The sequence below is a fragment of the Varanus komodoensis genome, unplaced genomic scaffold (genome assembly GCF_004798865.1).
Source record: "Varanus komodoensis strain SLA01 unplaced genomic scaffold, ASM479886v1 scaffold10, whole genome shotgun sequence".
Taxonomy (NCBI): domain Eukaryota; kingdom Metazoa; phylum Chordata; class Lepidosauria; order Squamata; family Varanidae; genus Varanus; species Varanus komodoensis.
Genome location: NW_025335269.1, coordinates 27,890,856 through 27,905,062, shown reverse-complemented (window position 1 = coordinate 27,905,062; position 14,207 = coordinate 27,890,856). Strand labels below are relative to the sequence as shown.

Genomic DNA, 14,207 nt, shown 5'->3' with positions numbered 1-14,207 from the left:
TTTGCTAATTTTTCTGATGAGGCTTACTTTAATAAAGTCTTTGTCATAAAACAATAGCATATGATGCAGACATACAGATATAATTTCCTTAAAATACAAGGGAGGAAATAGGCAGAGACTGAAATAATTTTAAAGCTCTATAGAAAATATTTAGGGGGGCAGTGTGGGTGCAAAACACTTGTCAAGAGAAATCAGTCCCCAGGTGTGTTGTGTCAGATTGTAGCAGAACAGGTCATAAAGCCAGACTAACTAGCTGCCTGGAGGTTGGATATTCCTTTCCTTCCACTGTTGACTCTTTAGATCAGGAATTAATGTTCTGCAACTTATGGCCTTATTTTGTTATAACTAATGTTGGGAAAGGGGATAAAGAAAGATACAGGAAATCATGACAATAAGTTATGCCTTTTCACCATTTGAAAGAGAAAGTCTTCCTAAATTTGTGTTCTAATTTCAAGTGGCTCCACATCTTATTTTACAGTCATCACATTAAGTTAAAATTCCCTATACTCTGTGGCCATTGTGAACACACAGAGAGAACGGCAACTGTTGCTAGGTAGCAGCAGGTTGGTATGGCTAGAATTGCTTATTCCATGGATCAGCATTTCAAAACTTGATGGGCTAGGAATGCAGAAATTGACTTTTCACATTTTTGCATGTCCTAAGACCCCTCAGTTAACAAATCATGGGTGGCTGAGAAGATGAGCACAAGCAAGTGTGCCTGCTGGTTACTCTAAGTGTCTACTTGGTTCCACTGTGGTAAACAACCCAGGGACACGTCCTCTCTGTACTGCTTATCATGACACCGAGAACTGTGTGTTGTTGGGCAACGAGCAACTCAGTGTTTGAACCCATGCATGCTCACTCCTGTACTTCTCAACAACCTATGCTTTCTTCCCACATACAGACTGGCCCTTTCTGTGCTCTTTGTGCTTAATGCTTAAAGGTTACTAGTCTGGTTCAGATGTTAGTCTTTCCCTGGACTTATATTCAAGACGTATCAAAGGGACAGACTTCATAGACAATCCCTTGATGCTTCTGTGCTTCTCTCACAATGAGCAGTTGTGAAAGGCCTTGAACAACTCTTAAAAATTGTAAAATTCACACTGTGGAAAGAACATTGTCTCTTCTGTGTCAGATTAGTTTTAAGGGATTTGGGATAGGGCAGTAATTATGAAATTAATATATATGTGAGAGAGACAAATATATAACCCTCCCCTTTTGGGGAAATGGATTGGAATGTGTGGGGAAGAAGATTTAGCAATGTGATTGGTCACGTGTACTCATTATTTTGGAACTGTATTTGAAATTAGAAGTTAGTATCTATTTTGTGTAATCAACAAATGTGTTGTATGTTTTAATATTAAAAATGAAAACTAAGTAAGCTCTCCCTAGCTTAGTGATATCATAGAATAGGGGAGTTGGAGAGGGCCAAGAAGCCCAGAGTCCAACCCCCTGCTGTTGCAGGACACCAAGTTGCACCATCTCACTCAGATGGCTGTCCAGTTTCTTTCTGAATGTCTCCAGTGTGGGGAGAGCCTATGACCTTTCTAGCCAACTGGTTCCACTGTCATATTGCTCTGACAATGAGGAAGCTTTTCCTGATAGCTAACCTGAGTCTGGTTTGTCACAACTTGAGTTGATTATTCCATGTCTTACATGCTGGTATCAGTAAGAAGAGATCTTGACCTTCCTCTTTCTGACAGTCTTTCACTTATAGTATTTACAGAGGGTTATCATGTCCACCTCAGTCATCTCAGAGCTGAACGTACCCAGTCCTCTCAGTCTCTCCTACGTGAGGCCTACATAGAAGAATTAAAATGCAATCCTATACATGTTTAGGCAGAAGAAGTCCTGCAACACCCAGCATCCCTTCAGGTGCAGGACTGTTCCCTTAATCTTCTATGGCTAGATGGGAACCTGTTCTGAAAGCAAATGTTGACCACCTGGCCTGATCACTCATTTCCCCCTATGAATATCTACATGGGTCAGCAGTGCATGGAAACATGCTGTGTAATGTTTCCCTTAGTGGACTATGTCATGTTCCTATCTAAAGCAGGAGAAAGGGAGATTTTAGACTGTTCCAGGGAAAGGCAGTGCAAGGGGAAATGCATAGTATGTGTCTCCCTCTCCCACTTCCCTGTGGTGCTGTTCCCTTCAGCGGCTCTTCCCCCAGCTTGGCTCTTCCCCCAGCTTGGCTCATTTCCACTTTCAGAGCTGGTAAGAGGGAGCTGTTCAAAGCCACGGTGTGCAGAGGGATGCTGGGCAAGAAGATTAACTTTGCTCCCCATCCACTTCATTTTATATGTAAGCAGGGTGGAATGCATTCATAAAATATCTATTATGAAATATATTTGCAGGTCCAAGATAAAGTAGGCAATAGGCTGAAAATTATAGGACACCCATTAATAGCACACTTAATTATCAATAGAAACCTGGAGCAGTAATATCTGTGAGCTTGGATGCTTATTGTGCTAACTCGGTTGTGCCACAGTGGAAGAAAAGGAGATTGAGGTTGGATCTGGTGAAATCAAACTGGGGAGTTGCAAAAGCACAAATACTGGAAAACTTAAAAATAGTCCAGACTGTTTCACTGATCCCAGAACAGCAGGGTGACAACAAGACTCTTTCCTCTAAACCTGAACTAAAGAAAGAGTTCTTTAGTTCATGTTTAGCTGTAACACATTATTACCAGTCTCTGAATAAAATACCAAAGAAGAGGGTATGCAGTCAGATAAATGTGTATTTGTTTATCCATCCTTGTTCTTCCTCCAAATAATTACATAAGCAATTTACAAAGAGATCCCACAAGATGCTTCTTGAGACCTGCTTCACCACAGCTGTACAACTACATTGTTCTACAGTTTCAGACAATTCCTATGAAGCTGTTGCGCTGAAAACAATTGTTTAGAAATAAAATGTAGCAGTGTTATAGCGGATTGATCTGCTTTGCTCTATCCATAACAATTGTAAAAGCATCAAAAACAGCTCAATTTTAATTATCTCCTTCTTCCCCATTTCTCTTTCCTCATGTGTTATGTCTTCTTAAGACACCACGCCTGCAGAAGGAGTGTCTTTTTTATTTTCCCTGTTGCTGATTACACCTCTTCCTCCAGGAGCATTTTTAGTTGAGCAGTGACATGAAAATACTTTAAACAATTAAGTGCATCTGTTGCACGTCTGTAGATGTGTCCTATCAGACTCTGTGATCATTAAAGTTGTGCATGAATTCCTGAACAGATAAGGAACTATACTAGTGTGCATATTCATGAGAGTGGGAAAGAGGTGGCTGTGCACTGCATATTCTGCCACTTGTCCAGTAGGTCATCAAGGCAGGGAAGACTAGGATGTATAGTTCTAGGCTACAATGAATCTGACTTCTTTCTGTCATGCTTGTTAGCCTGATCTGACCCATGTTTAGCCATGAGTTTTGCTTGGAACACTGTGGACTCCTAATATATCGATCAATTTTTTTCTCATTCAGCAAACTTTCTTTGTATGTATTGAAATGCCAATCATTTTGTGTATGAGCAAAAGAGAAATCTGATAAGCACGCTTCTTTTCTGACAATTCTGCTAACTCGGAAAAAATATTGGTATATCTAATATTGGTATATCTAACAACTGTTGACAGCCTACCTATGTAACAAAGAGTAATTTCCATCCTTTATCTTGTACTGTGACATGTGTTTCCTGGAAGCTAGTAGGAGATAGGAAAATAAAACAATACCTCACTCAGTGAAAAAAGTAATGCAACAATAAATGTAGTAAGTTCTCACCCCTGGTAAATATCACCCTGCTTTCATTGTAAATTTGTCTAAAGAAGAGGGCAGATTTGAGCAAAGTTACAGACATAAAGACATGAAGTTAGGGCTACATGATTTCATAATGCTGAGAGATTTGCAAGGAAAATCAAGCTGTATTCAGTGTAAGATTTACCAATGCAGTATTTGTGATCCCAAATGGCACTGATCATTCAGCTGTCTAGGCATAGCCCTGAAGGGAAAAAAAACAGTTTAACCTGAATCCTAGCAGACAGTAAATGGCATGAGAGATTAACCCTAACTTAACACAGTAGGCGGATTTGCATTTCACACTAAATGACCATGCTAATAAACGCCATAGGCTGGATGTTCACTGAACAACCTCCGGTTCTCCTGACAGACAACTGAATCTGCTGTAGCTTGTCTCTTCCTCTCATTCTCCCCAAGTTCTACCACCAGTCCTGGCACTTATCCCAGGTACCCATTTGCAGTAGAATTTCCTGTTTCCTTGATCTGTGTGTCAGCATCATTTCTGTAATTGGTCCACTGGGATTGCTGGCTATCAAAGGAAACACCCTCACCCCCACCACAAATTAGCAAATGAGCCCTTATGAATGCAGGAATTTGTTGCCCCCCTCCCCACACACACCACAAGTTCACTGTTGTGCATAGGAACATTCTTAACCCATTAACCCATATCAAAGAATAACCCATTCTTTGATATTTAGCTCAGAATACTGATAGCCCTCACCTGTCAATGTCCTAGCCCATTTCATCCTCCATTTTGGAGCTTGTCCTGGACTTCACTTTATCTTAACGCAAGGCACCCACTCCCAAAGCACCTTTCCTCCAGCGTTTGGCTCTCCCCTCCCCTTGCTGCTTGTCACCCTCCTCTGTTACCACCTCTCATCAGTGAACACCTTCACTTTACGTTGAATCAGGAGCACCAGTCTGCAAAGTGCCTTCCTTCCAGCCACTTTCAAATCTCTCTTCCTCTTCCTACTTGTCCCTTCCCTCTATGGCTAGCTGTCATGTCTTGATATTGGTGAGCTTTAGGGGCAAAGGGAAGCAACAAGCAGATGGCAACAACCAGGAGAGGCAGAGAGAGCCAAGAGGGGATGAAGGAGCAGCAGGAGTGAGACTGCAAGGAGTAGCAGGGGTTTTGCTGTTCTGGTCTGGTTCTTAGACATCCCGGGCAATGCCTAGCCAGTTTCCCGTGATACAAGAAGTCACCATCAACAACCCTAACACAAGGCATTCTCATGAAGAATAAGCCACCTTTCAGGAACTGTGCTGGCTTCACACAACAGCCCTCCATGGCTGATCAGCCATAATGGGTTGTCATGTTGTATGAACCAGGCGCCTCATGTGAAAACAAAGAAGCCTCTTGTCCAAGTTTTAGCTTTGATGCAATTTCATTGGGAAGCAAGTTGCTATTCTGTAGGGTATTATAAAGATTGCTGGGATAATGCATGTGAAGAAGCATGAGTAGGTGAATTATGCTGTATAAAATAGTATTTATATGACTGCAGAGAGTCACCATTTGGAGTATAAGTAATGTTTATATAGCCCATCAGGGTAAGAATGGCCAAAATTCTACAGAGCCCTGAAAAAATCCAGGGGGGTTATTTTGTGTGCATACCGATGCTCTTGCCACCTTTGTGTCAAAGGAGCAACTGAGTCAAAGATCCTTTTTGAAATGCTATTAAAATTAGTGGCTTTAATGAAGTAAGTGAACATGAAGGCTGTGTTGCAGCTATGTGGCTGCCCAGGAGTCCTAGTTTGAGTCCTGTTTATCCCACAAGAGCTCAGTGTGAATGGCTGATGATCATAATCTGAACCAATCAAGAGCAGTTCCTAGAACAACAGATAGAAAATTCATGAAGCTGCACACTCTCTAACCACATGCCATTATCTAAAAACATACAAAGAAATTATTCATTTGCCATCTTACATCCATTATATGTTTTAGATGTTCACATCCCAGAACAGGTGTTTCCTCATTTCCCAACTGTTCCATCATTTTAAGAGTAGGGTATTTCCGTTTAACCTCACTTCCTATTGTTTATTCTCAAGCTTGCCTTCTGCATTCAAGATGTTAGATTGCTGGCTAATCACTTGCAATTTTCACATGTGGAAGCAATGTTATTTGACTGATGCAAGCCTTCATTTAGACACTCTGTAGTCCTGGGGTGCCATGACAGGCCTTGGGCCTTCCTCCACCCAACCCAAGAAGGTCATTTCATCAAAGTACTGAAGATCAACAAGAGGCCAGAGGATATGCAGACAGTGCAGACAAAAGACAAGCACATAATTTTATACGAAAGATATTATGGGCTTTTGATTTCAGTTCTTGGCAGCTGGGGGTAGGGGGAAGCACAACTTCAAGTTTTTATATAGATCCTCTGTGTCTTTACTCCTGTCAAAAATTGTTGGAGACTAGCTATAGTAAATCTCTACCACCAACTGTTTCCTTTAGGAAGATATTTACCATGGAAATTCTGATTATCAAGTGAGGGTGGGGGCTGATAGGCAGCAAAGAGCTGGACAGTGAAATACAACAGAATACGCTTTCATATATGTGCCTGCCTGAGAAAATGTAAGTAGTAGACGGAATTTCTTGCTGGCATACCTCTTTCTCTCTCTCTCCTCTTTCTGAGTGGCTGGGCATGCTTCAAGTAATGTTTACCTGTGTGGTCCAAAGATATATCTTGGAAATAAAGATGGCACAAGAGCCAAAACTTTCATTTGCAGCATGCCTACCTCATAGATGCTGCTGTATTTTTTTTTTAAGGGGGGGGTTCAAGAAGGGCAGAGAGCCCAACAAGCATCACATTAATTATATGAATGTAGCACTATGCACAGTTTTTTAATTAGACCTGCCAAAATTAGGACCAAATGTATATTATATTGGAAATCCATACCTTGATTACCCTGTCCTTGCGTGAGTGGGGAGTCCATGTGGCTTCCCCTCCTATTTGCCCAGTCATGAGCAGATCATGAGCAAAGCTGGCTGGAGCTGAGGGTCACACTAGATGGCCTGGGAGGCCCCTTTTGATGTGCTCTGTTTCTATCATGAGGTTGCAGTATGTAGCCTTGCCAGCAGGTTTGCGGCCCTGCATTCAGACACAGAAAGAATAGATCCCGTATGGGTCTGTCCGTTTGTTCCCTGCGAGGAACCCCTCTGTGGAACAGCCTGGAAGGAGAGCATCTTCACACAGTGTGGAAGGAGGGACTGAATACCAAGGGGCTGAATGAGCTCCTATTTGCTTTTTCCAGAAATGCTGATGGGAGTGTGAGTGTGCGTGTGTGTGTGTGTGTGTGTGCAGCCAATGTCTTCAGCACAGCTGTGCAGGTGGCTAGCTCCCCTCCCCCCCACGCGTGCCATGCTTCCTATTAAAATGCCTCCCCCCAGCCTCATTGCTGTTTGGCAGCAGAAAAGCACAGGTTCCTTGGTATTTTTCCCAGTGGAGGGGAAACATCAGCTTGGGAAAAGATTACAATTTGCACTGGGAAAAAGTTTAACCATCACTTCTGACCCACATCTGCTCTGAAGAAATCAGCAGTTCTCACCCCCTGCCCCACAACAGCTGACTTAGAGCAAACACAAATCAGTTGGAAGATCAAACTACTGCACTCTTATAAATATGTAGTTTGGTTGTCATTGGATCTGAGTGGCTTAACTACACAGAGGACTCTAGTTTTAGAGAGGAAGGGGCTTTATGTAGATCGGATTTGGCTTACATAATTTAGACCTTACAATTTGGAGCCAAACAGGAGAGCTGCATAATTTAGTGTTAGGACCGCTCCATCTGGGAGCACCCATAATCAGTAACGGATGTGTCTTTAACTAAAATCCATTTCCATGTGTACCCCTGCTATTGGCAAGAGTTCAGAAATAGCCTGCCTACCTGATTTTTAAACAATATGATGGAATTCCATAATTATGTTATTTCTTCCTGGGAAAATGTGGGAAGGCTACATATTGAATAAAATATAAAAGAAAATATGTGATTATTTAGACAAGCTATCAAAGTGTAAACATGTATATGCTAATGAAATTGTGACAGGTTACTTATTCAGAACAATCACTTCTTCAGCAGGCATCAACACTGTAAACTATTTGTATTCTAAGGTAATATTTTATTAATGAAGATTTACATATTTTGACCTTTACAAACAACTCAGGGTGGGGGTTTCTGGCATTACTGAGGAGGCCTAATGACTCTCCTGTGATGTCCTCCATTTCTTTCCTGCTGTTACCGTCTCTGTGTCATTCATTTTCTGGCTGCAAGAGGTTATTTTGAGTTTTATTCAAGGCTTCCCCTCTGATCAATTCAGTTGGAAAACTTGGGCATTTTACCTCTCAGAATTTGCATACTGCTTTCATTAATATTTTATTGTTGGATTTAATATTTGTTCTTTAGAGATGTGTAAGAAATGTCCTATAACCACAAAATAAAATGATATCTGGTTTATAATTAATGCTGTAAACAGAAGCAAAACAATATCTCCTGTTACATGATGCTGCAGAGTGAGTTGGGAAAATGTTTAAACTACCCTCCAACTAAGGTACTTGCCCCTCAGGATGCATGAACTCTCTCTCTCTCTCTCTCTCTCTCTCTCTCTCTCTCTCTCTCTCTCTCTCTCTCTCTTTTAATGACATCAGAATTATACAACTGTGGAAGAAGCACACATTCACATAATTGGTGAAGTGTGCAACGAATGAACGGGAGTAGGAAAGAGAGAGACTATGCTATTTTGGAGTATGCTATTTTGTACTTGAGGGCATGAACAAAAGAGACTGAAAGTAGCACACCTACCCATGTCACAGGGTCATCATTTGTGACCAAGGTTGGGGGTCAGCATAAGTCTTTAGTCACACATTTTATTTTGTCATGTGCTAGGGCTGCTTTTTAAGCCCTTAACTTCATCTCCCCTTAACCTTTTGAGCAAAAGTAGCCATTTGTCGAAGTCCTGGGTTTCTGCTAAATATCTAAAAGGTGGTTGGCCATGCTTCCAGATGAAGCTTTTGCTGTGCCATTGCTTTTCTTCATTCATACTATTGTATAAGGGATCTCTGCAGTTTATGTACAAGGCAGCAATGCTTAGATGAAGCATTACTAAAAAATAGACACACAGTGCAGTCCTTTATATGTCTTTGCAGAGGGAAGTTCCATTGCATTCACTAAGTCTTGTTCCCACACAAGGATTGCTGCTTTAATTTCCAAATAACCATGCATAGGTATATTCTTACGGTTGCCTAAATTAATTTATTTTATTTATTTTTTATTTATTTAAAACTTTTCTATACCGTCCTCTTACCAAGTAGTCTCAGGATGGTTTTACAATAAAACAAAGTAAAGCACAGCATCTTTTCTATACAGTAAACCCCCAATTAACATAGCAATTTAAACCTTAAAATACTGGGAAAATAAAAAGGTTTTAGCCAGGTGCCAAAAAGAATAAAGTGTTGGCACTAGGTGTACCTCTCTGGGGAGCGTATTCCATAACTGAGGTGCTACTGCCAAGAAGACCCTTCTCTGGGTAGCCACTCTCCTAATCTCCCTCAAGGAGGGCTCCCGAAGAAGGACCTCTGACCCAGATCTTAAGGGGTGGGCAGGCACATAGGGAAGGAGATGCTCCTTCAGATATCCAGGTCTTAACCTGTTTGGGGCTTTAGAGGTCATCACCAACACCTTAAATTGGACCTGGACTTCAATTGGTAGCCAGTGTAGATGGCAAAGGACCAGCATTAATACATGCACATCTGCTGATCCCTGTTAACATCCTGGCTGCTCTATTCTGAACCAAATGAAGTATCCAGACCATCTTCAAGGGCAGCCCCACATAAAGAGCATTCATAGTCCAATCCGGAGATTACAAGATTATGGATCACTGCTGCTAGGCTCTGCCTAGGTAAGGGCGCAGCTGATGAATCAGCTGAAGCTGAAGGAAAGTGCTTCTGGCCACAGCAGCCACTGGGAACTCCAGGGACAGCTCTGGGTTGAGGAGCACTCCCAAAGTGCACACCCTGTCCTTTAGGGGGAGTGCAACCCCATCCAGAAGAGAGCTAAAATCACTTACCTGGAAGGCTCAACTGCCTACTAACAGGACCTCCATTTTGTCTGGATTAAGTCTCAATCTATTGGCCCTCATCCAGCCCATCACACCAGCCAGACACCGGTTCAGCACAGCCACTGCCTCACCTGGATTAGATGTAAAAGAGAGGTAGAGCTGGGTGTCATCAGCATACTGTTGACTCCACAGTCAAAATACTAATGATTTCTCTAGTATGGTAAATGGAAAGCACTCACCCACATAGCCTCCAGTTGTTCTGGATGATGTTTCCCAGCATCTGCAAGCCAAGGCATCTCCACCCTGGTCCTCTCTAGATGTGTTGGATTTTGATTCCCACCATGCCCAACCAGCAAACTTGGAGTTGTAGTCCAACACACCTGCAGGGTGCCAGGTTGGGGAAGGCTGATCTACAGAATGCCACACATAATGCTAATTATATTAGAAAAGTAGGCAATATACACATTTAAGAAACAGCAAACCCATCACTATACACTCTTTTCTTTAACCTTAGTGTTGGGTACTTAAAAAAACTATATGTAAAGGCATTTCTGATTCCTACTTTAGTTAAGTCACATCTTGAAATATAGATAGATTAGATTGGATAAACATTGAATAATACAAGGGTTGGGCTGATGACTCTTTATCAAATGCTAACTAGTGGTATTGATCCATTTATTGTATTTTATTTAAGACCAAAGCAAAGTATAGATACCTGCTTAAAGAAATTAATAAAGCAAAGATCTTAAAACTGCTTGCAGTAGGGACAGTTTGGTAATAGCAAGAATACTAGTTTTGGAGTAATTCCATCCCCTCTCAATTTTGCAGGACAGCAACGTGTTTCTGTGACCAGCCTCCTAGTATGCCATGGCTTACTACTGGTTGGAACAAATCTGGGGATTATAGTAGCACTCCCAGTTCCTCGTTTGCAGGGAATCCCAAAAGTAACTGGTAAGTAGAATATTTAAGAAGCAATTCAGTCAAGCAGACAGTCAGCCCTAACCCCCCCTCCCACCACTAACTCTGATTTCAGCATAATTGGTTGTTACTATTGGTCAACTGCTTTTAAAGAGCAGATCATATATTAACGAGTAAAGAGACAGCTTGCCAAATGTCTGTAGTTTAAAATGCTATAGTTGTACTTCAGCCTACCACAGTAATAACATACTTTGTGGAATAAATGCCATTGCCGTTCGGGATCCTGAATGATTTAAGCATTCATCTGGCATGCAAGTACCATTAGCAGTCTTTTCACTGTTGCCTGCACTAACCTGTAAGTATGCAGCAAATGTGATGTAAGGTTATTGAAATGAGGTATTTGACAGTAGATTGTGGACAAAGCCAGCAATGCGGATACAGGGAAATGCCAGCTAAAACAACTCAGCTGATTCTCTTACTCATACTGTTATGAAAACAGAGAACAAGCATGAACTGTATGTCAGTGTCAGTTCTGCACGTTCTCGTTTTTACAGATTAGTTCTAGAGCCAGAAGTTAACTTCAGTATAACAGGCTACTTTGCCAAACACTCCCAATATGTTTTACTTTTATTTACATTCATTATTCCTCAGGGAGATTATAGGAAGAAAGGGAAGGTTTCTGGAAAGACTGAAGAAAGGTCTTGGTCTACATGTGTCGTAGACTGAGGTGGGCATATGGACTGCTGTGAACAGTTAATGGTTTTCTAATGCTTGTGTAAATCCCTGCAAATAGAAAACAAGTGCAGCAGGAGAACATCCATCATGATGTGCTTATTTTCTGTTTCCTGGGGATTTGTTTATAGGGAGAAACATTGCCCACTTGCAACTTGCAGTGGTGCGGTACATTTTAGAATCAACAGTATTATTCTTTTGCATGTGTAAAATGAGGCCTAGGTAAGCAGGCTGGAAGGGTAACACCAGGGAAAGATCACAACTATGGGAAGAGAACTAGGAACACAGACTGAATCTTTCTCAACAAGAGCAGGAAAGTGATGTACAAGTTTTTATAGATGGCAAGGATCTATTTGATCTAATGAGTGGAGATGGAGTCAAAAGAAAGTAGTCAGGAACTCAACCTTGTTATGGGATGCTGGCCAAAATCAGTTTCTGTATTAAGAGGTCCCTTCCATGGTATATTTAATTTCTAGAGCTGGTGAACCAGCTTGGTACCCTCCAGATGTTTTGGACTACAACCTGACCATAAACCATACTGGGTGGAGATGATAGGAACTGAAGCCAAGGGAACCACGTTTAAACTGTTGTAAATTGTCAAACTGTGTTTCCTCAAATGCTTGTAATGTGCAACCACAAGGGAGATGGTCCCTAAACCCAAATTGACATAAAAATCTGGAAAGAAATACTACACCTTGGTAATATTTTTGCTCGCTCTCCAGGAATGTTCCCTGTACAGGCGTCCTCTCTTTAAAACATGCTCAGGATTGAGTGAAAGGCTGGTGGCCAAGATAATTAATTCTTCTTTCTAATAAAGTTTTTTTGTTTGTTTTCCTTTTGGCTGTAGGAAGAGGAATGGTCTCCCACCATGCGCATAATGGCCCTGTTAAATTTCTTGTAATGGCCTCTGTGACAAACAAGCGAAGCAAAAGCAAATCCAGGCATAGTTTGAATCGTCCTCATTCCGGACTGAAAGATGAAGATCAAAAGAATATTGTTCAGAATGAGAGGCCTAGTTCTCTAAGCAACCCAAATGAAAGTGCTATTTGGCTGGGAGGTTCTGTAGGATCCATTGCTCAAAGAAGTGACTTGTCTTCCTCTTCTGGGTCTCTGACATCAAGCACAACTGAACACAAGCCTGAGGAGAGTGCCATCTATGAGCTTTTGAAAGAAGTCTCTATTAACCAGAGTAGGAAACGCCATTCTAAAGAAGGGAAAGCAATCTCTGTCTTAGTCATCTCTGGAGGACAGGGACACAGAAGAGTCAACAAGAAGTCTAAGCAGCAGCGACCAGATGAACTAGTTTCGTCTGTGATGGTTTGGCAGATTCCACTATTAAAGATCTAAAATCCTGACCCAGTGTGACTTTGTCAAAGACATCTGCTTTAATTTAGAAAGTCTAATTTTATTATGATGAAGCTTCTTCAGAAGAGAATTCTGGTGTCATCATCTCAGAATGAGTTCTTCGTTAAATGCCACTTCTTGCAAAAGTCTACTCATAACTAGTATATGTTGAGGTTGGTGAGGTGGCCTACTTGTTTAATCTTCCTAAAGCTATCCTAAGAAATGTCTTTCAGAACTGAATTTGAAAATGTTTAATGAATGGTTGAAGTTCTGTAACAGAAATATGATTTTTAAAGGTATTTTTTACAATTTTGCCATTATTATTTATATTCAAATTTTATGGGCTTGATAACACTAAATGAGGGAAAGGATCGACTAGCATCCCATTGATGGATATTTCTTGGGTATTGTAGTTCTGTTCTTTTTACCAAACATTTTTGAACAATAATTATACACTAGCTTAATTCTAGAGGGTCAAGAAACATGTAATATATTTCCTCAATGAAGAGTTAGGCAAAACAAAAACAAAAAAATATATAGCTTGGTTAAATACAACCTTAAATTTATATCCTTTGAAAGAAACAGTTAAAACTAATTTTAATGTTTAGTATTTAAAATAAATGTTGCAGAAAATAAATGTTGAAATATGATATATAGGTTTTACACTTTTTACTAAAATCATTTGTGTGTATGTGCATTTTTTGTTTTGTTTTTGTTTACACTGTCTTGTCATTCCCAATTGCTAGGGGGGAAATCCCTACACTGAATGCAGATTTTTAGTAGGTACCAAGAGTTATTCATATATATGTATTAAATGAACACCGAAACAGTACAATGTTGCTGACAGTACAGTGTGCACCATTTTTGTCTAAAGCATATACATTTTAATTAACATGGCAGGAGGGTGGGAATCAAAGAAACATAAGTAGCAAAATGAAGTGACCTATACCATTAATAGGCCATGATGCTCTGTAAGTTAACAGAATTCATAATCCTACGCAAATATGTCATTGCCTGTTGAAAGGGAACTTCATATCTACAGGCAAAACCCACTGTCATTTATCTGTGGGGGAAAAATGCCTTCTGGCAAGCTACACAAAAGTCTTGGAATGAGATACAGAATCCTGTTCCATTTGCGGCATATGCTCTCTTTCAGCCTTCGCAAATGCCACAGATACCTGGGATTCAGACACAGGCAAGGCAGCCTTCTCCAGTGCGATTACGGCTCTTGGGTGATTATTGTAGAGGCTTGCAGCCAGCTATTGCAATCCTGGGGCATGCCTCCTCCAGTCCCCACGCTGCTTCCGCTGCTCTGAATAGATGCTACTAGGGCTGGTAGTCAGCTGACGAGCTGGGCGTGCTGCCTGATGCTTTG

General features: G+C 41.0%; 1 protein-coding gene across 5 annotated transcripts in view; it reads left to right on the top strand.

The window, feature by feature from the left end:
* Nucleotides 1–13,484, top strand: part of ARHGEF10 (Rho guanine nucleotide exchange factor 10) — a 114,383-nt gene extending 100,899 nt beyond the window's left edge. For 4 of the 5 annotated variants that reach the window (XM_044417807.1, XM_044417789.1, XM_044417798.1 and 1 more), the window contains 2 exons: nucleotides 10,667–10,789; nucleotides 12,336–13,484. In XM_044417807.1, the coding sequence (XP_044273742.1) occupies nucleotides 10,667–10,789; nucleotides 12,336–12,835 (623 nt within the window). In that variant the 3' untranslated portion in view covers nucleotides 12,836–13,484. The remainder of the gene's footprint in view (nucleotides 1–10,666; nucleotides 10,790–12,335) is intronic. The other variant, XR_006413513.1, reaches the window with a different exon arrangement.
* The last annotated feature ends 723 nt before the right edge of the window (nucleotides 13,485–14,207 follow it).